Source organism: Poeciliopsis prolifica, unplaced genomic scaffold, assembly GCF_027474105.1.
Source record: "Poeciliopsis prolifica strain line A6 unplaced genomic scaffold, Auburn_PproV2 SCAFFOLD025, whole genome shotgun sequence".
In the NCBI taxonomy this organism is placed as follows: Eukaryota; Metazoa; Chordata; class Actinopteri; order Cyprinodontiformes; family Poeciliidae; genus Poeciliopsis; species Poeciliopsis prolifica.
The window spans coordinates 1,976,466-1,996,536 of record NW_026562400.1 but is presented as its reverse complement, the minus strand read 5'-3'; the positions used below and the strand labels follow the sequence as shown (position 1 = coordinate 1,996,536).

Sequence of the window (20,071 nt, the reverse complement as noted above, 5' to 3'; positions counted from 1 at the left end):
GACTAAAAGGGAAAATGAAAATCCCTCTGCTCCGTTTCCATTGGAAACAAGGCAGAGGGCATGTGCTCTGTCAAACTTCTCATAACAGTCAGATTATTCTCTGAATGGCACTTAGGAGATCAGTTTCACTAAATTGAAGGAATACATTTTATTAGTACCATCAACAGAGATTCATTGTTTATAGCTGTTTAGGTTCATACGTTTCAGTCAGCTTTGCTCACAAAAGCAAGCACAGCAGAATGAAACTGCTGATCTACTTCAAATCAGGCACTTGGGCACTATTGGCACATATTGATTGGACATTACAGTGGAGGATGTTGACAAGGCAAAAATCAAACTTAGCCATAGGTGTGGGGGTCTTACTATCTATGAAATATCACTAAAGAGATCACATTAATTTTGAAGTTTTATATTTCAATATTTCAGAAACTGTTCTGCCGAGATTTTTCTGCATGATCAGATTTGCATAAAATCATCAAAAAAAGAAGAAAATACCCTATGGGCAGTTGAGAGAGCAAAAAAACACCTTGTTGATGTCAAAGGAAAATGAGTAGAGTGGTTTGAAATGACAGACAACAGCAGCTCAGGCAACTCATTACAACACATTAAACCTTGAAGCACATGGACTCCAGCAGAAAAAGTGCACACCGAATACCTCTCCTGTTAGCTAAGAACAGAAAAGTGAGGCAACAATTTGCACAGCTCACCAAAATTAGGCACCAAAAGAAAAACACGCTACCTGTTCTACTGAGTTTTTATTTTACCTTCAAAGCAAACTTGGTTGTGTCAGAATATCTCAGCATTAAAGCATGGGTCTATCCGGCCTTGTTGCAAAAGTTCAGACTGTTGGTCGTTGCATAATGGTGTGGGGAATCATTTCTTTGCACTGTTGGACCCATTAGTGCCAACAGAGGATCATTCCCCGCCTGAGTTGTGTTGCTGACAGGTGGGTGGATTCTCCAAACCTTATACTCAAGTAAGACTGGAACTAATACAACATATATTGGTGGGATAAAAAAAAAGTAGGCATCCAAGGAATTACTCAATTAAGTATCCCCCTGTCCTTTCCCCCTTTCTGACAGGAAAGGGGGAAATGACAGGACAGAAAAGGGGGAAGACATGCAGCAAATATCATCAGGTCCGGGAATCGACCCCAGGATGGCCGCTTCAAGGACTCAAGGCTTCCAAACGTGGGTCGCGCTATCCCACGTTTAGAGGGATAGCATGCCCCATGTTTATTCCTTTATAACCACAGCATGCCCACCTTCTAATGCCTACTTCCAGTTGAAAGTATGCATTAGAAGATGCATACCTGATTGTGCAGAACTAGCCAGTTGGGTAAGTTGATATCTTACCCAACTGGTTTTTTCAATCAATCAAATCATTAATTTATATGTTTAAGTGATGCTTTTATAATAAAACATGGGCATACAATCAGTTTAAAAAAAAAAAAAAAATTGACAACACATGAAAAGCAAATAAAATGCATGCACAATACAGACAAACATGTAGAAATGTGTGACACTATCAATGATTCCTAAAACTTCAAATTTCCCAAGGGATCTGAAAACAATGGTTAGTTTCTCTTTGTCACTCTTCAAACTGGTGAAGACAAGACAACATGCCAATCAATTAATAATACTTGGAGTATTCTTAACTGATTAATTAATTAATTGATTAATACCTCAAATACCTCTTACTCCAAAAAATGTATCTTGGTTATCATCCAACCTAATTTATCACAGTTCCAGCAGTATAAAATTGTGCAGTTATAACTCTGTGTCGATATTGGTAATTTAATTTACTTCCCTAAGAGAGCGGGACATTTCAGATAGAAATCTGAAGGAGTCCATCAGAAAATTACATTATCACTGGGTATTTGAAAAAGGGAATTATTCACGATATATGTGGTTCATCAAAGACAAATCAACATTAACATTTTAAATTGAAATCCATCCATCCATCCATCCATCCATCCATCCATCCATCCATCCATCCATCCATCCATCCATCCATCCATCCATCCATCCATCCATCCATCCATAACAACAGTCAACCCATATTCTCTTTTCAGGGAAATTTAGAGAGACTACTGTATACCTAACATGTGCATTTTGGGACTGTGGGACAAAGTCAGAGTACCAGGAGAAAAGTCACAGATGCACTGGACCTTTTTGTAACCCCTTCCTCCCTCATGCCTTCTGCTTCTCCATCCTCTGACTAATTCTTTAAAAACATTTTAGAACATAGTGCAGTGACTCAATGTGTCCAACTCTGAAATGCCATACTGGCTAAAGGAGTTTATATAAAGTATGCAAAATATTGGTGACAATAATTTGTCAATATGATTTTGGAGAAAGGAAATAAATATTTTATTTTGGGATTTCCTTTCTTCCAAATAAATATGCCCAAATCAAAGATGCGAGATCAAATGTGAGAAGATAACATCAGAAAATGAGATCACTGTCAAAAACAAACTTATCAGTGTAAATCATCTTTATAAGCAACAGGTATGACGTTACTCCACACATCAGTGACCAAACCAAAAGATTTACAGTGACTTCCAATCCTCCCGGCTGTGATTTTCTCTCCTACGCTGACAAGCGACACTCCCCCCGCTTTTTTGCCTTTTGTTCCGAGGTGGAGCCTGACACCCCGACTTTACCGAACCTGACTGCTGGTGAGGGAGAAGGAGGAGAGAGAACCGGGACCAGCGAACATTGGCGCGCCTCTGGAACGCAGATCGAACAGGGAGTCTGACCAGACGTCTTCAGGGAAGGAACCAGCTTACAAATCGTTCAAACAGATCCGCACGAAAAGATGAATTATTTTATCCTCCTGTCGGTTCTGGCCACGGTGGTTACCGGAAAGTCACCTCGCCTGAAATTTATTGTTCACGGTAAGACATTCATTTGTGGACCGTTTCGGAGACTCAGCCTGATGATCCATCTTAATATTAATATCTGCAAGCTTATTCTTTCATGTCGTGTTCATTAGGAGTTGGATGTGTCATGGATGCATGAATGGCTGAATGGTTGGATGGAGAGATGAGTGAATGAATTAACGGAGCATACATCATTAGCTGATGCTCTCAAATATTTCTGTTCCCTCAATTCGACAGTGTTTCTTTTTCTAAGATAAAAGTGCAAACAGGAAATGAATAATCGGAGCACTTCATCATTTTCTCCATCAGCCAACCGGGGTGTAAATTGCGCGTTCCAGCATTCAGGCCCCGCACAAAGCATCTAATTGCATTTGCTCCTTAAGAAAAACAATTATACAAAATCAAATTCACATATTAACCTTGTGTTAGAAAATACTTATTATGAGATTGATGTTTTTTATTTCAATTTGTTTGCATTTGTAGTTGTGGAGTGCCATAAAATTGGGGGATATTCATGCAACTTGTGGATTTTCTGTCATTAATTTTGACAAACTCCGAGTTTCTTTAAATCCACATCTTTTTGCAATGCCCAGGACAACAATGCATTTATTCGTCCTCCCACACTGTCACATCCTGCAGACGCACAGCGAGAGATTAGGAGCAGAGGCACTAATAAAGCAACTCTTCAGTGCCAAAGGGGGGTTCATGGCGCCTCTTTGCTCCAGAAAGGCTGTCTTTTTAAGAGCGGCCGGTCATAGCTGGAAAGCGTCATTATTATGATATACGAGTCTATGGAGGTTGACACGTTCATTGTAGCCGCCGTGTCCTTGCGGAGCTGCAATGCGGGACGCGGCAGCTGCTTCACACTGCAGCAGATGAATCAGGCTCGTAGAAGAAAAGGCTGCTTTACAGTAAAAACAGGAGGGGAAACATACATAGCTGCATATATACCAGCTCAGAAAGGGAACTTAAACGGACAACAGAGCAAGGAGTGGAAAATCTCCCCGTTATTCATTCCACTCACGCACTTTTACGCCGCACACAGACCTCTAATATATTCAGCAATCAATAGCGATGTGGCTGTGTGTCAAGTTATCTGGATCTGGATCGCTCGCCTCCCTCTGGATGGGGCAGCACATACACACACACACACAAAAAAAAAAAAAATACACCACCAGATGACGTCTCTGAACGTGCGTGTCATTTCAATCAAACTCGTTGTAATGCAGGGACACACAGGCGCAGGGACACATTGTGAAGTACAGGCAGAGAATGTCAGAATAAATCCACGAAAGCCTCAGTCTGCTCCAAGGAACTCTCTGGTGTTCTCATTTGACACCCTTGAGCCAAATGAGGACATTAAGGAGGTTCTCATATCTTTCAGACACCGTGGGTTAAGGCTGGTTTGGGATCTTGAGAGATAGAGGACACACTGCACTGCATTCACTCAGGTCTATTACTGTAAGTGCATTAAACCTCAGGAGAAGCAAGATATCTCAGAAAGCTCTAAGTGGAACAAACAATTATGAAAGTGCAGGAGAAATAAATTCAACTCTTAATGAAAAGCGTGCTTTATAATAGGGTAACTTCATTAATAGATACAAATGAACTTGTCTGCATGTGATGCAAAAAGGGCACCATGAACAAACATCAGAAACAAAAGTGATACTGATAGCAACATAAATACCAGATTTATGGACTGCATAACGTGTTTTTATTAATCAGTTATCCTAATCATAAAGTGTGAATATGACGAGTCTCACACAAAAATAGAATCGTTTGGCATGTCTAAAACGTTGAAATATATTAATATATTTCATACTAAGAAATTTGAGGTACCTTTTGTCAGCCAAATTATTGGAAATTGAATCATTTTCACCTCTTCAACTTACTGTGTCATCAGCATATCTCTGACAAAGGGCAGAGAGCCCAGAATTTACTTTTCAGGGAATTCTGTCTTGCTTGTTTATCATTGGTCTCAATTTGTTCACCACAATAGTGTTTTCTTTATGTGGCCAGGTTGGGATCATTACTTTTGCTCTTTCAGTTGTTTATGCTTTAGAAGAGCATTAACTGTTGTCACTGTGTAAAGGTTAGCTGAAATAGTGTTTTACTTTCAGAGCTACAATGTATATAGTGAAGCATTGCCTCAATATTTATTTTAAGTTGTAATTAGAATCAGATTGCTAAGAGCAACTTAACTGAAGCAGCTGAGCATCCTTAAATAACTTACTTCTAATTGGAAATAGCTAAATTTGACAAGATCACACCAGTTTTAATTAGAAAATGGTTATCTGGTAAGGAATGTTTCTCCATGGTTGCTACGTATTGCGTTGTTTGCTTAGTTGGAAATTAAACACATCGTACTCATCATTTAGTTAAAGTATTAGAATAGCTGGTGACCTGAAGAGATAGTTCAGCTAATCGATCAGCTAGCAGCTTTTCAAACTGTCAGTGTTACTGTACAAATAGAAGAACAGCAAAACCGTCTGTGTAAAAATGTTTGCTGCCAAATTATTTGGCTGTTTATACTTAGCCAAACTATAATTAGGTAAAAATAGAACAAAACTAATATTTTGATGTCTTATTTTGGCATAACAGGAATATTTATTTCTTCTGTCAAAACCAAATAAAAAATGGTGCATTTTGGTGCAAAATTTTGGTTGATCTTGTTAATCTCACTTTGTCTGGATCTCTTTTAGTGATGGGCATAATAGGTTTAGCTACTCTGAGTTTTTTCTTGTCTGGTGAAAATGGAGTGAGCGGCATATCTAGAGGAGTAAAACTAAAAGCAATGCAAGCAAAACAACTCACTGGTGTATTTTAAAAAGCCTTGAGGGTCTAAAGGGAACTGTAGAATTGCAGGATAAACATCTGAGGCAGCTGCTTCTATGAGTACCATGTCTCACTTTATGCATACACATAAAATCCAGCTACTGTCAATATAAATTTGTGCAGCTTGAATCACAGTAAAACTAAACCACAGTTTTTCTGTTTGATGTTTATTTGACCCATTTCTAGACTTTTTTTTTACTTTGCTTTTGTTGAACCTGCTCTAGGATTAGGATCTGGATTAGGCAGGCAGTAGATTAAAAATGAAAAACAGTCTTGCTTTGCTGTGCACAACTACCTCTGGAAGAGAGAAAAACAGGAAAAACCCAAAACACAGGCAAAAAGGAAATTAATGAGACTAAAATGTCCTCAGAAAAAAAATGTGTAAAATAAAACAGAGAAATTGCTTTTTTTTTGCGTTGACCTTTTCACAAAAATATATTTCTTGGCTTTAAATGAGTTTTACAGATTTACCTGTCAAAAGAAAACTTGGAGGTCGATCTAAAAAACATTGCAATTTTAGAATGAGGAGCCAACACTGAAGCTTGTTTCTCCAGCAGAAACGACATTTTCACTCTTTTTCATGTTTCTTTGAGCAATTATGATTTAGTTTCTTCAACAGTGACTCATTAATTTAAAAATGTCTTAACTTCAAGAAACACATTGTCCATTGAGAGTTAAACAAGTCTTAATTTGCTGCCTTTATAGACAGCTGTTCAAGCTAAGCAAAAATTGAGTCTCAATTTGGGAAAAGCCTTTTGAGAATTTAAGGTTTTTACACAGTAAGAATAAAACAAGGAAGAAGACGAGAACAAAATATTTAAAACCACTGGAAACAGAAATAAATATTCATGAGTCCAGACTAATGCCAGGTATTATCTTGACTGGTTTCAAATATACTTTGTTTTAAAGTATATTTGACATATTTTTATACTATTAAGTAGAGAGAATTTTCATTAGCTGTTAATTTTATTGTTTGTGTTTTCTAACTGCATGACATTTCTTTTTTGCACCCCAGAGAACATAAAATCCCTAACAAGCAGGTTTCCACAGGGCTTAGTGAATCTCTTTGCATGTTTTAAGAATACATTTCGCCAAGTTTTTAGAATCAGTATTTTAGCATTAATGTCCAGGCCCTAAACTGATCTATCCTAGGCAGTTCATGACCTCTTAGAACTGCATATACTAAATAAATACTCCTGATTTCTACATTATATTTCACATCCTGCATTTTATGCTGCTCTACAAAAGTTCAAAGGCAAGAAGCAGGGAAATTGGAAAAGGCTGATTTTGAAGCAGTGACAGTGAAAAGCACACAAGTAGTTAAATACAAGTGGCAGATTATTCACTAGTAGTCGTTACCTGTTTTTATAAAGCACTTTTATTGGGGTGGCTGCTTGGTTAAGTATTGTTTTACACAATAGTCCCATTTACTGTGTGAAATAAAGAGTTGCTAAAATTGGTAAATGCAAAGAAATATATTTACTGGAGAGCCTGGCCTTCATCTCCAAAAACCTTTAGCTTCAATCTTGTTTTCAAACTCACAACAGCAAATATACTGATGCTATGATGTGTTTTCATCTCAATACATTGAACACACAAAATCATTAAACAGTGCAAACCTTGGCTTTCAAAGTGCAAGTTGTCCAAACCTTGTGTTTTGGTGGGGATCTGATGTGGTTGGAAGCATTAAGCTAACAGATTTAGCTTTATAGCTGGCAGCAACAGGAGAGTTTGGGAAATTACTTTATGAAATTGGTTAGATTACTAAGATGTTTTACTAACAACTACTGAGCATAATGAACTGACCACTGATTATGTGCACAAAGGTTTGGAAGTTCAACTGGCTATTAAACAGGTCTCTCATTCTGATAGAGGAAGTGAGGAAACAGGAAGTGATATGATTTGCTGTCACTCTTTAAATACACAGGAGAGCAATAACAATGCAATTTGGTGACCAGGTGCAGCTGCTGAACCCTGGATTACACCAATCTAACTCTAAACTTCAGAGTGCATTTTCCCCAATACTCTCCATTTAGTGTGATTCAGCTTGTACTGTTTTTCAAAGAATGATTGACAGACATGTTCTTCTGTCAATAGAGAGATATTTTTTAAAAGACTGTAACCGCGTAAAAAGGTAGTTCTAAAAAGTACTGAGTCAGAGAGGCTAGATATAAATGCAAAGCAATTTCTCTTTGCATAAAACCATGTATTTTTTGTTTCCCTCTGACTTCACAATTATGCACCGATTTATGTTGGCCAATTACAAAAAAGTAAAATAAAATGCATTGGCATTTGTGGTTGTAATGTGACAAGACTGCAAATGTCATATGAAAACTTGTGCAAGGCACTTAACTTTTATCTTCTAGAGTAAGATATGTTTTTGTAAATCTTCTTGGCTTTCCCAGTTGGTAACATGGAGGTTAAAATACACAATTCAAAATGTTTGTGTCATTTAATCGAGAAGATTTAAACTTTGTTTGTGTAAATACAATGGTAAGGTGAATTTGAATATATGTATATATAATTTAAATAAATAAATAAAAAGAAAAATAAATATCCCATGCATTTCTGATGAGGATATTCACATTTACTAAACTGTAAATTGCTAAAAAGATTATACATATTTAGGTTTTCTCCAAGCGCATGGAGAATTATTTACGTTCACCATCTGGATTCTATTAAACAATTAAACAATTTTACTAATGTTCTGGGTTACATTATTAAAGCTCACTAACAGGCTTACAATTAGTTGGATAAACATATGACATATACTGTATATCTTCATAGAATTCAACCAATTTTCACTACAATTCTTCAGTTTCTTGTGTAGGTTTATTACCAGAAAATTTAGTGTAACAAAGCTTTTTAATTATGTCTTGTGTAGCTTTATTGCATTAAGTCTGGCCTCCTAGGGCTAAACTCTGTTCAAGAAAATTAGTAATTAAAAAGATTTAGACATTATATGTCAAATAATTGATTTCTAAACATGTTTGTAAAATATTGTCAGGATGTGAGCAATGGAAATGTCGTTTGAAATCTGCTATGGGAACATCTGAAAGCAGATCAAACTATACTGTAATTAAACTAATGCATTACTTGAACACAAAAATGTTCGGCTTTCCATAAATTGGTCAATCTGTGTTCTACAGTACATTTTTTAAGTGGTTTGCCTTTCTCAAGGAGAAATGTTCTGGCTTTTAATGTCTGCTGTAGTTGTCACCTCTAGTCCATCCAGACAGTATGGAGCGGACATTTTGGAAAACTGTGAAGCAACAGAACCCCTTCAGCTTCAAATTATATGTCGATGTCCTCTGGCTCACAAGTTTTATTTTTTAGTGACAGTTAATTTCCTTTGAATCTTTGGAAAACAAAAACAGTGGTCAGTTTAAGAAAACACTAACTTTGAGTGTTCTTTCAAGCATGGTTGGTTCAAAACAAGTACATTTATACCATTCAGAAATTAATTGTGAATGTTTTTCCTTTATGATTTAAAATGACTGGAGAGGACAGATAGATCTGGAAAGCTAAGTCAGAAGAAGAATGTAATTATTTCTAGAAGTGTTGTGGTTAAATGGACTAAACAACTGAACAAAAACCAGCATCAGCTGCCAGTTCCAGGTTCTTCTGGTAAATTTGATTGTATAGCATGTTTGTAAGGCTCTGACATATTACTGGTCTTATACCTAATTGGCAACACGACTGCACCTCATTAGACCATACCATAACAGAACAGGTCAAACCAAACAACAAAATCTAAACAGAGACTAATTTACAAACCCATGTATAAAAATTGACTGAGGCTTAAAATCATAATTTTGGCAAAAATATTAATTGAAGCAATTTCATATGTTCTTGTCCTTTAGGGTTATTTAGTTATTGGTTTTACCTCTTAGGGAATGACTTCACTTAAAAACATTCATGCTTGTTTTCAAAATGTGCCTTGAGGTTATTGTGAATTTGTCTCAGACATTAATTTTGGTTGAAGTAACGTTGAGTCAACAAAGACATGATCAGGAAGCTGTGTCAGCTGCCAAAGTAAATATTGCTCTAAATCTGTTTGTTTGATTGCCTCGTGATTTCCCCCACAGCCAAACGCCACACTGGGTATCCTTCGGTATTTCTCATTTTGTCTGAACAACAAGTTTCATCAATTAGATTCCTGTCAACGAAGGAGGCCGTTGTTTCCATAGAAACATAGTCTGTTGGCTAGCAGCCTACAGTGCCTCCTCTCTCTTCATTCTGGTGTTGCTGTCAGACTGAATGTCCTTTTCATTACAAGAGTGCACAGAAATTTTATGGAAGTAATCATTTATCTGATATGCAAGTTGAAGGAAAGAGAAACAGAGAAATTAATTTCTGGTTGATAAACTTGAATAAAGTCTTGAAAGTTTAAGGTAATCATTTTTAGATTTTCCTCCTTTTGTTGCAGAGCATTTATTATTCTATGTGGCAAAATCTCTCTGAAGTTACAATTATTTACATAGCTGCTCACATAGTTCATACAGCAGCAGTGATTTCAATCTATCGCTAACTGAAGGCACAGTTGCAGTGTAGGTAAGTGTGAGTCAGAGATGCTCAAATGTACGTTGTAGCCTTCTGGAGGTGTCTTCGGTGACAGAGAATATGTGATGGGATTTGCCCACATAATTTTTTCAGTGATATTTATGCTCCCACCACATGCCCTTTTCCTCTAGCACCCGACTTCTCTAGTTGACTGGGTTGTTGCTTAATGAGAAACCAGAAAGGGCAGTGATGTTGGAGCTTATGTTCCTGTAAATGTGGCTGGTTTGTTGCCAGAAAATACTCAGCTGGTTCCATATATTGATGGGAGATTAAATATAAAACAAAAAATAAACAAAACAACAACAACAACAACAACAAAAACTGGGGGTTGAGGGTTTTGCAATGAGTACTTCAGGACTCTGATTTACCTGCAAGAGCAGCTTAGGCAGGATAAATCTCAATAATCTTTTATTTTATTATTATTTTTTTTGCGCTTAATGCAGTAATCTTTTGTTATTGTGTTGAAAATCTATTCTGTGGTCAATGATTCATTTCCTGTGATTTGAAAGTTCTTTTTTTACTTTCAAAAAAAGAACAGAAGCCAACATTGTGACCTCTTCCTAGTTCCTGTATTATTGTACTTGTAATTACAATGCAGGTCAGAAGTTTTCAATGTAATAACCATAAACACTCTTTTAAAGGTTAGACTCATGGACAGGACATGAGGCCCAACCTTGACCAAAATTTGACACCCACGTCTGACATGCCACTTGGAATTACAGTCCTTAGCCAGATCAAATGTTCAGGGCAGAAGTCACAACTAGATTAGATATGGGCCATGAAGTTTTAAAATGATAATGTCTCAGTACCAACTATAGTGATGCACTGCCAGTAGTTCTACAATCTTGCCTAAAATTTGTGAAATACATTAAAAATGATCACAATTACTAAACTGACAAACCAAACATAAAAAATGTGTGTTCCTATGAAGACCATGTCTGTATATTTCTGGACTTATCTGCTAACAGCATGATCTGTTATTTTATTAAAACATGTTCAGTTGATGCATCATGTTTTACTCTCATCACTTAAGATTTCTCACAACATTGCATATCTGACTAAAATGAAGTTCATTGTCCCACTCAGAACCCCCCAGGTTCCACTTCGGCAAGCCTGAGAACTACATCAGCATGTACCACCAGGAAGGAAGTGACACGCTTTATGTCGGCGGCCAGGCAATGATCTACGTGTTCACATTCAGTGATAAAGGGGTTGTTGACATGAAGGTAAATTCAACTAAACTGATTTTCCTGTTTGTTTGCAGTCATTCTTTATTGTTATGGTCAGTCGCATGTATGATGAGGAAATTATTGCTGTAGTAGTTGAAGCTGTGTGCTGACTCTGGATCAATCCTCTTTAGGTCCAAAAGTAATTAGTTTCTATTCAACTGAACAAAGTTGTGGCACACACCCACCTTGATTTGTTTTATACATTTGTTCAGTACTTTAATGGCTTTAGACGTGTTTGAATGTGTTTTCAGAGCCATTAGATACATTTAAAGCATAGTAGCAAATATTTGAATTTGAAGCATATTCATAGAGGATGATATCATGTGTGATCAAATGACTCGCCCAGGTACCCACTAAGCCCAAACTGCCACTGATAGCACAAGTTCCTAAATCAAGATGAAAATCTTGGTGCATGCAAAAATTGACTGTTAAAGATCCCCCCCCAGGAGTCATGGTGGCAGCTACACTAAACTGTGAAATTGGGTGTAGCACAAAAACTAGTCATTATCACAATCTGAACTGTTATCTCAAGGAAACATTGGTGGTTTTCTCAAGCTACCATGACTTTTATCTTGACAGAACAAGAGACCAGATACAAGATAAAAGAAGTTTGCTTTCCTCAAAATAATATTTCAGTCATGATTCTGGCAAAATTCTGTTCAAAATAATTGGTCATTGTCACAGCAAGTGTTCTTTATTTTATTTAATTTATTTATTTTCTGTTTGTATCGTATGTATAAATGCACTGTGAACAAGTGGTCAATATTCAAAGGTAAAGTGTCTTTAAGTCAAACAACACTCAGTTTTACTTTCTGGGCAGCTGTCAAACATAAATAATTGAGTTCATTTCCAACTCATTTTTGGTAGCAGAGCTAAATTAATATTTCTTTCCAGTTGTTAGTTTGATTTTTCTGCCGCATTATGAGAAGGTTGATGCCTCCCCTATTAGTGTTTTTCCCTGCTTGCTGTTGTCTTAGCACGGTGAGTGCAAGCTAAAGTAACAAAGGGAGTCCTCCATTCTTTGTTTAGTATTCAAATAGACAGCTGTTAGTTTTTAATTGTTGAAGGTGGAGTAATGTTCAATCATTATCCAGCACTTAACTTTTTTTTAATAAGATATAATGCAAAAATCATATCAGAGATGTGATATTTGCTCTTTATTTAAAGCAGTGAGAATCAATAAAATTTGAATGACTCTCATTTTTTACTTCATTGTGTAGTTTTCAGCTCTTATTTATTTGCATTTCATCCCTCTCAGAACTTTTAAATCTGATCACTTTCAGAGGAAGTGCAGTTTGTCAGTAGTGCTGAAGTTCATGCATATAGTTTCATTAATGTTTCTTCATTCCCCTAAAATCTTTCTACTGTTGACTTTTGGAGTTTGCTTTCTGATTAATCTAAGTGTGGTTGCCATTTTGTTCCAACTATGTGACGTGGTGAACCTTGTATGCCAAGGGAGATGTAATGGTTGACCCACTGCTGACCCTGAGCAGCAGCTGTGATCCTGAGAAGACTGTGGAAATTAGGTCATGCATACAATAATGAAGCTGCAGCTATTTGTCAGCTTCATTATTCATTAGCTATTTAACTGAGCTAATGTTGCCTTAAGAATCTTACAGCACTATACTAGCTGGCCAAAAGAATGAAGAGATCTTTTCTAATATGTTTGCAGTCTGAGTGTGCTGGATTGTCCTTCAACATAATGAAAAGGAATAAAAAGATCTGTAAAGATTGCTTCATTTTTCTAAATGACACAAATGTCTGGAAAGTGAAAACACCAGTAAATATCAGGTTTAATGGTGATAAAAATGTTTTTATTAATCATTTCTAAGACTTTTCATATAAATTGTGACATTTATTCTGTAAAATTGAACCAAAAATATTTTGGAGGATGATAAAAACAGCAGCTAAAAACTCGCTGCATCAACATGAACACCATTAAAGTAAGACTTTCTTGAATCATCTTTTGACTCAGTTTCAACATTTAGTTCACAAATGTTACCAATTAAGCTGAAATATAGTCTTTTCTTCATTTGTTTATTTGCATAATTCAGCTAAAGCTGAAATATTCAGAAGGATTTAAACTGACATAAGTTCTTCAAACTTCTTTCAGTTTGAAGAAGGGACAGACAACTTTTAATCTTAAGTCCAAAAGGAAAGTTTGGCACAAATTGGTCAGCATTTCACCAAAGGAACACCATACCCAAAGTGAATTATGGTTGTGGTAGAATCATGGTCTGCTTTCTTTAGATGATACTCAATGAGTTGTCATTTTAGGTGAAATCATGAAAACCACCAATCAGTGTTGACACAAAACATGTCACATATTCTGACTGTCCTTTAAAGGACAGTCAGAATAATTTTCAGCTTCACTCTGAGTACAAGTATACATCAAAAGTCAAGAACAGAATACTTTCACCAGAATAAAATTAAAAGTTTTCAAAATTCAGAGCAAAATCTGACAGAACATCTTTGTGGTCACTTAAGGAAGGAAAGGAGGTGATCTCCAACAAGTTGGGCAATTTTTCTAGGTCAACATGTGAGGTAGTAAAAGACTAGACGCTGAAATTAAATGAAAATGTGTTTCTACAAAGTACTAGTAGATGAGTGCACTTGTCTCAACTTATGGGTGGTATCTGTTGTATTTTTTAAAATATTTTTTCATCAAACTGATTTGTTTTGTAGCTGAATTGTCCAGAATAAATCTCACACTGTATCTGGAAATGATTTATCTTAATCTTATTCTGTACCTCACAAAATTTTGCCATTTTAACAGGGATGTTTAAACTTTTCAAAACCTTGATATCTGTCGTAAAAAAAAGTTAAATTACACGTTGCCTGTTATTTCTGATAAAGAGTGATTTAATGAAACACAGTGGGATGAAAGTTAGTATTTTATTACATGGAAGCATCAAAAGCAAAGACCAATTTATTTTATGTAAAAATGAAAGAACCAAAACATGAAAGGCTTAGAAACAATCCTCAGATTTTCATTGATGAACCAATTACATCAAAAGATTGTCTTTGTAATGTCATATGAATAATGTGCTGCAGATTTGCTTAGAGGAGTTGGAAATGTCAAGGCAGGCTGAGGAAAAGCACACATTTAATGAGAAGTATAAAAAAATAGAGAGAGAATGAAATATCTCAGATCCTGAGAAAAAGCAAGCAATATGAATGTCATCTGTGAGGACTGTGTTCTAGAGGCTGTTGCGAGACTGAAAGAGTTTAGTGTGAAATAACTTGGCACAAAATAAGCCGCCCTTCCTCCCACAGATCCCAGCGGCATCGGATCAGACTGCAATTGATACCTGCAAGGCAAAAGCTTCTCCAGATGAGGTAAAAACTCATCCTCACTGTCAGAACCTCCATCGCTTCTGCACAGCCCTAACCAGCTCAATCAGTGCATTTGTCTCACTAGCATGCTGTTTCTCATCACCATTATATTCAGCACAATAAGACTTCTTTTCCAACACCGTATGACTGCAAAAGAACTATATTTCTAGACTTGGATGAACCAGATAAACATACAATGATACATAAAGACATCAACAAGTGGTAATTTATGTAGATGGAAAACAATTACACATGAGATGGTCCCACCTCAAAACAAACACTGCACACTTGACTGAGCATTTAATTGCACTGAATAATTTACATCAAGTTCTCAGATAGAAAAAGAGATATTATATTTTACAAAACATGCAAACTTGTCTCAGAAAATACTTTATTTTTAAAGTAAAGCCTTTTCACAGGATTCCCAACGACTGAAAGCTTGTGGTAAATCCACTTCAGTGTAGGATGTAAGAAGCTTCTGGAAAGGACAGTGAGAGGAGCTGAAAGAATCATTAAAGTGTCACAACTGTCTTCATGAACCTATTGAATTCCTACCATTAGGTCAACAGTATGACAACTTTAAAAGTAAAAAACAATTTACCAGTTTGTTTTTTTCAAAATGCATATATTTTTCTTTTAATTTAGACTCAAGTTAGAATCCTTACTAGAAACCTGAAAACATATTGAAAAAATATTTTTTTTCTGAGAAAAAAGGCATTCAACATCATGTTTATGGTCTCAGTCCTTGGTGGGAGAAGTAGCTGGACCTTCTACATGATAGTGCCTGAAGGTGCATTGTTTTATTATTCATGTTAGTGACTCCTCTCACAATAGCTTCTGCATTCCCCTGAATAAATACATATATTACCAGAGAATACAGCTTCTAGTTCAGTCCTGGAATTTATTTTGTAACAGTCTAAAGATTCTTATGTCTCCTGATATGACTGCTTGGTGCATCAACCTTACTCATGTTTGGAAATTAATCTCTAACAGTATCCTGTGGCTGATTGTTCTGTTGTTTTATGTGGGGCGAGGATTTAGCAGGACATGTTTCATTGTTTTTGCTTTGGTTTAATCTTCTTGTTACAGTTTGAACCTGCTCTGCTTCTGACACCGGTATGCCACCGACGTCACAGGAGCGCAGGGAAACAAAAGCTTTAATGCAATTTTTCAGTCAACACACACAGTACTGCATGTTTTCGGCTTGCAGCTTTAATAAACCACCGTCTCAGTCTGACAGCTGTGTCATCCCGAGGCTGCGGTGTTACTCACAGCTACACAGTGTCAGTGGTGACTACCGCGAGCTGATCTGCCACTGATTATGTTCTGAAGCCCCCTCTCCAACTTATGCCACATTATAAATAAATCCATAGCAGACTAGCCCTATGCCTTTAGGAAAATGTAACAGTTGTTTCAGGTGTAATTCTTAAAAAGCATTTGCATTGATGTTTACTACTGAAATTGAAGAATTTAAAGTCTATACAGAAATAGAAAAATAAACATTTATTACAGTTCATAAAGTTGATAATCCATACCACTCTGTGTTATGTTTCTTAACTAATGCCTCTTTTTACACACATCACTGTAGTCTGGTGTCTTCAAAAGCAAAGGTAAACTCACTAGTATGTGTTGGTTTATGTTTAATAGGTTTATCGCTGCCCTATCTTTGATTTCCAATAATCTGTGCTCTGCCCAACACATTATGGTCAATGTTCCCACAATTAAATCAAAATATGGAGAAATAATACAAAGGTACTCAGTAAAGACCTTACAATATTTTCTCAGATGATTCAACAACAAGACTCCACAGCATAACATAAGATGAACCAGGACTAGTGAATTTGGTCTGACATCGATAGTTTTTTTTTTGTGAGAGTTTGATTGACTTCACCCTTTACTCTGACATTCACACTGCATCCTGCCTGTCTCAGTGTTTGATGTGATGTGTTCAGTCTGCACTCATCTCTGGCTCGGCCCAACAGATTCATGAGAGAGACTCAAGTTCAGTGTTTTAACACTTCTGTTGTATGTTTATATTAAACTATTCATCTTTTACAGCAAATAGATAGTTAGAATGCATGTACTTGTGAAACTTGGAATTCAGATAAAACGTGAGCAAAAGAAGCATGTTTCAACTTCTGTGTTGCAAGCAACACAGAAGGTTAGATGGGGATGAATCAAACATTCTGCATGTGGGAACTCTGTCTACCTCTGCATAAGTTTATCAGGAGCACATACACTGTGTCTTGGGGCTGAACATGACAGTTCTTCCTGAACACAGAAGGAGTAAAAAAAAAAAACACCTACAAAAAAACGTACAAAGTCTGAATGACTCAATCAAATCTCACCTGGGGCTTTTCAGACTGATACAAAAACACTCCCACTCTTGAAGATAGGTTTATTAATTCCAGGTGGTATTAATCAGTGTGTAAAACCATCTCTGTAATGTGTTTTTCACTCTTGGTGAGCGATCTTTGGTGATCATGCTGTGGACATGGAAACTACTGTGTGTTTAGAGAAGGTGTATGGGGACCTCATTATAGTTCCCAGTCAATTTCTCTGTTATCAGGGGATTAAAGCCAAACTTTGTCACAGGTAATTGAAATGTCAAATAGTTGTTTAAGTAAATGTGACATACACTGTTTAAATCCACACAACTACAGTGGCTTGCTATCACTCACAGTTCTTTCAATATATCATAACCACAAGCTGCAATTTATCAACTAGAAACATATTTTTTTCAAGAGATATGTTTATATTTTAATAGTTCCTCGTTTGAATTTCTTAAAGTGGTTGCACAAGTGCTCAAAAACAACATAAAACATAAACATCATGTGAAATGAACAGAAATGTCAAAGGATTTGGTTAAGGGGTGACATGTACCAGCAACTATGTCTTTCAAAAACTGAAATGCGCTTGGACACAAAATAAACGAAGCTAAGTAAAATAAAATCTCATCCCACTCTACCACCTATCCAACCACCTACATACCCACCTACACACGTCCAATCCTCGTTCTGAATTTTAGCAATGCTTCTCTATCATCACTGGATATGTATCTAAACTGATGTTCTCAATATTTTCAACATGAGAAGAAAAAAAAACACCTCTTCAGACACACTTGAAAAATCTTAAACAAAAGTTCCTAAAAAATATCATTTATTAAGAATATTTCTGTAACCATATTCATTCTGGATCCATTTGTGTACAGTTCAGTCCATTATTTGTCCCTATTGATGAAGTGATGCATATGCAGCATTGCAGTATTGTACTGCAGGTCTAAGCCTTTTTTGTCTGCTAAATGTGCCAAGCCTGGATAGCTTCCAATCTTTTCTCAGCAGCCCATTTTTCTCCAGTAATCTGTTTATTTTCTGTTGCACTTCTGCTTTGTTTCTCCATCCCTCTATTCTACCTTCCACTGCTTGAGTCCCGTGGTACACTTTCTGTTGTCTTTCATTTTCTTCTCTTTTTCCTTTAATCCCCCTTTCTCCCTTTTCCATTTCTCTCCCGTCCTCTTTAATCCTTAGACCCTGAAAGAAACGGCATATTTTACTCCTCTATCCTCTGCATCCTTCCATGATGTCTTCCCCTTTTCTGTCTCACTCACTTTCTTTTTCTCCAACAGATGGAGTGCGACAATTTCATCACCGTCCTTCAGAAAGTTAATGACACATTCATAGTTTGTGGGACGAATGCTGGAAGCCCTAGATGCTGGATGCTGGTAAATATCTACAGATAAATTCTTTTGAGTTTCCCTGCCTCTGTTTCTGCTGCCATAATTGCTTTCTGCAATAAATCGAGCCATCTGTAGAGCAAACAGGATTTATCTATTTCCTGACTTATTTCTTCTGTTCATAAAATGAAGGCTAACAGCTATTTACACTCAAAGAGAATGTTCTTACTTCGATATGATACTTCACAGATAAATTGAAGTTTACCCAGTGAGTGAAGGGTAAAACATGTAATGAGACAGACCTCAAGGAGACCTCCACTTGTCTGTAATATCTTGCACCTTCCCGCTGCAGGTAAACGACACAGTGCTGACAGACGTCCAAGGCGGTGGGATGATAGCGCCAGCCTCTCACATCTCACCTCCCTACCCTTCGCAGAAGTCAATCAACTTGCCTGCAGGTAATGAACTCCAAACACAAAAACCCTTTTCCTTTCAAAAATTCAGGCTTAGATGAAAAGAGAGGAACATCAAAGATTTCATTTGCAATTTAATATCTGAGGAAGCAACTGCTGCAAAACATCAGACTCTGGGTGGTGGTCATTTAACAGTTGGTGGAAAATCTGAGTGATTTGGAGAACTGGTTCTAAATTAGAAATACTTACTGAATCCATTTTACACCCAATGAGTTACATTTGCAGGGAAGAGAATGAAAACATGGAAGTAAGATAAAAGGCAGCCAAGGGATAGTGTATGTGGAAATGATGTATATTTTTATGCATGTTCTTTGCATGTCAAGTCAAGTTCAAGTTTATTTGTAAGGCACTTTTCAGCAATAAGGCAGTTCAAAGGGCCTTACCCCATTTTGTCAAATGTCATCATTAAAATCATCATGCAAATACATCAAATATACAGTCAACATGTCTAACAAGAAGAGTGCAATGTTATTTCTCTAAGCCATGCTTAGGATCTCCACGGTGCCTTAAAATTATTAAATGTTATTTTCAAAATAAAATAAGCAGACATGTCATGGTGTTGGAGATTACTTTTTGCAAATAGCTTTGGCAGTGACTGAACTTCATTCATTCACTCTTAGTTTTTTACCACTCATGTACTGTAAAGCATAAAGTTTTGCTACCCCTTGCATATTTAGTTTAAAGTGATTTTTGAAATTCACCAACATATTTTTTTTGACTTGAAATAATATTAATGGTTCGCCCATACTTGTATCTGATGCAGAATCTCTTTCTATGTATTTTCTTTTTCTGTACATTAAATCTAAATCTAACTTCCATGCATTTGTTTGAGGCATAGAGATGAGCAAGATAAATATTATTTGGGGAGTGAGTGTTTTAATGCAGTAGAAATTAGAAATGAATGAGTAGATCGATTTTCTTTAGCATTTAGTTCTCTAAAAGTGTTTCAATCTATTTCTAAAACTGTCTCCTTGGCTCCTGTCTTACTCTGGAGTACAGCCACCTTCAGCTCTTCATATTAAATCGGCCTCTTTGTGTCAGGAGCAACAACGTGACACTTGTGAATCCTGGGCTGCCA

The 20,071-nt window shown here is 36.5% G+C and overlaps 1 protein-coding gene across 1 annotated transcript in view; it reads left to right on the top strand.

The window, feature by feature from the left end:
* The first annotated feature begins 2,588 nt into the window (after positions 1 to 2,588).
* si:ch211-113g11.6 (uncharacterized protein LOC559008 homolog) overlaps positions 2,589 to 20,071 on the top strand; it is a 36,587-nt gene continuing 19,104 nt past the window's right edge. Inside the window, exons 1-5 of the mRNA XM_055047073.1 lie at positions 2,589 to 2,899; positions 11,369 to 11,508; positions 14,788 to 14,850; positions 18,473 to 18,568; positions 18,873 to 18,978. Coding sequence (XP_054903048.1) covers positions 2,821 to 2,899; positions 11,369 to 11,508; positions 14,788 to 14,850; positions 18,473 to 18,568; positions 18,873 to 18,978 — 484 coding nt within the window. The 5' untranslated portion in view covers positions 2,589 to 2,820. The remainder of the gene's footprint in view (positions 2,900 to 11,368; positions 11,509 to 14,787; positions 14,851 to 18,472; positions 18,569 to 18,872; positions 18,979 to 20,071) is intronic.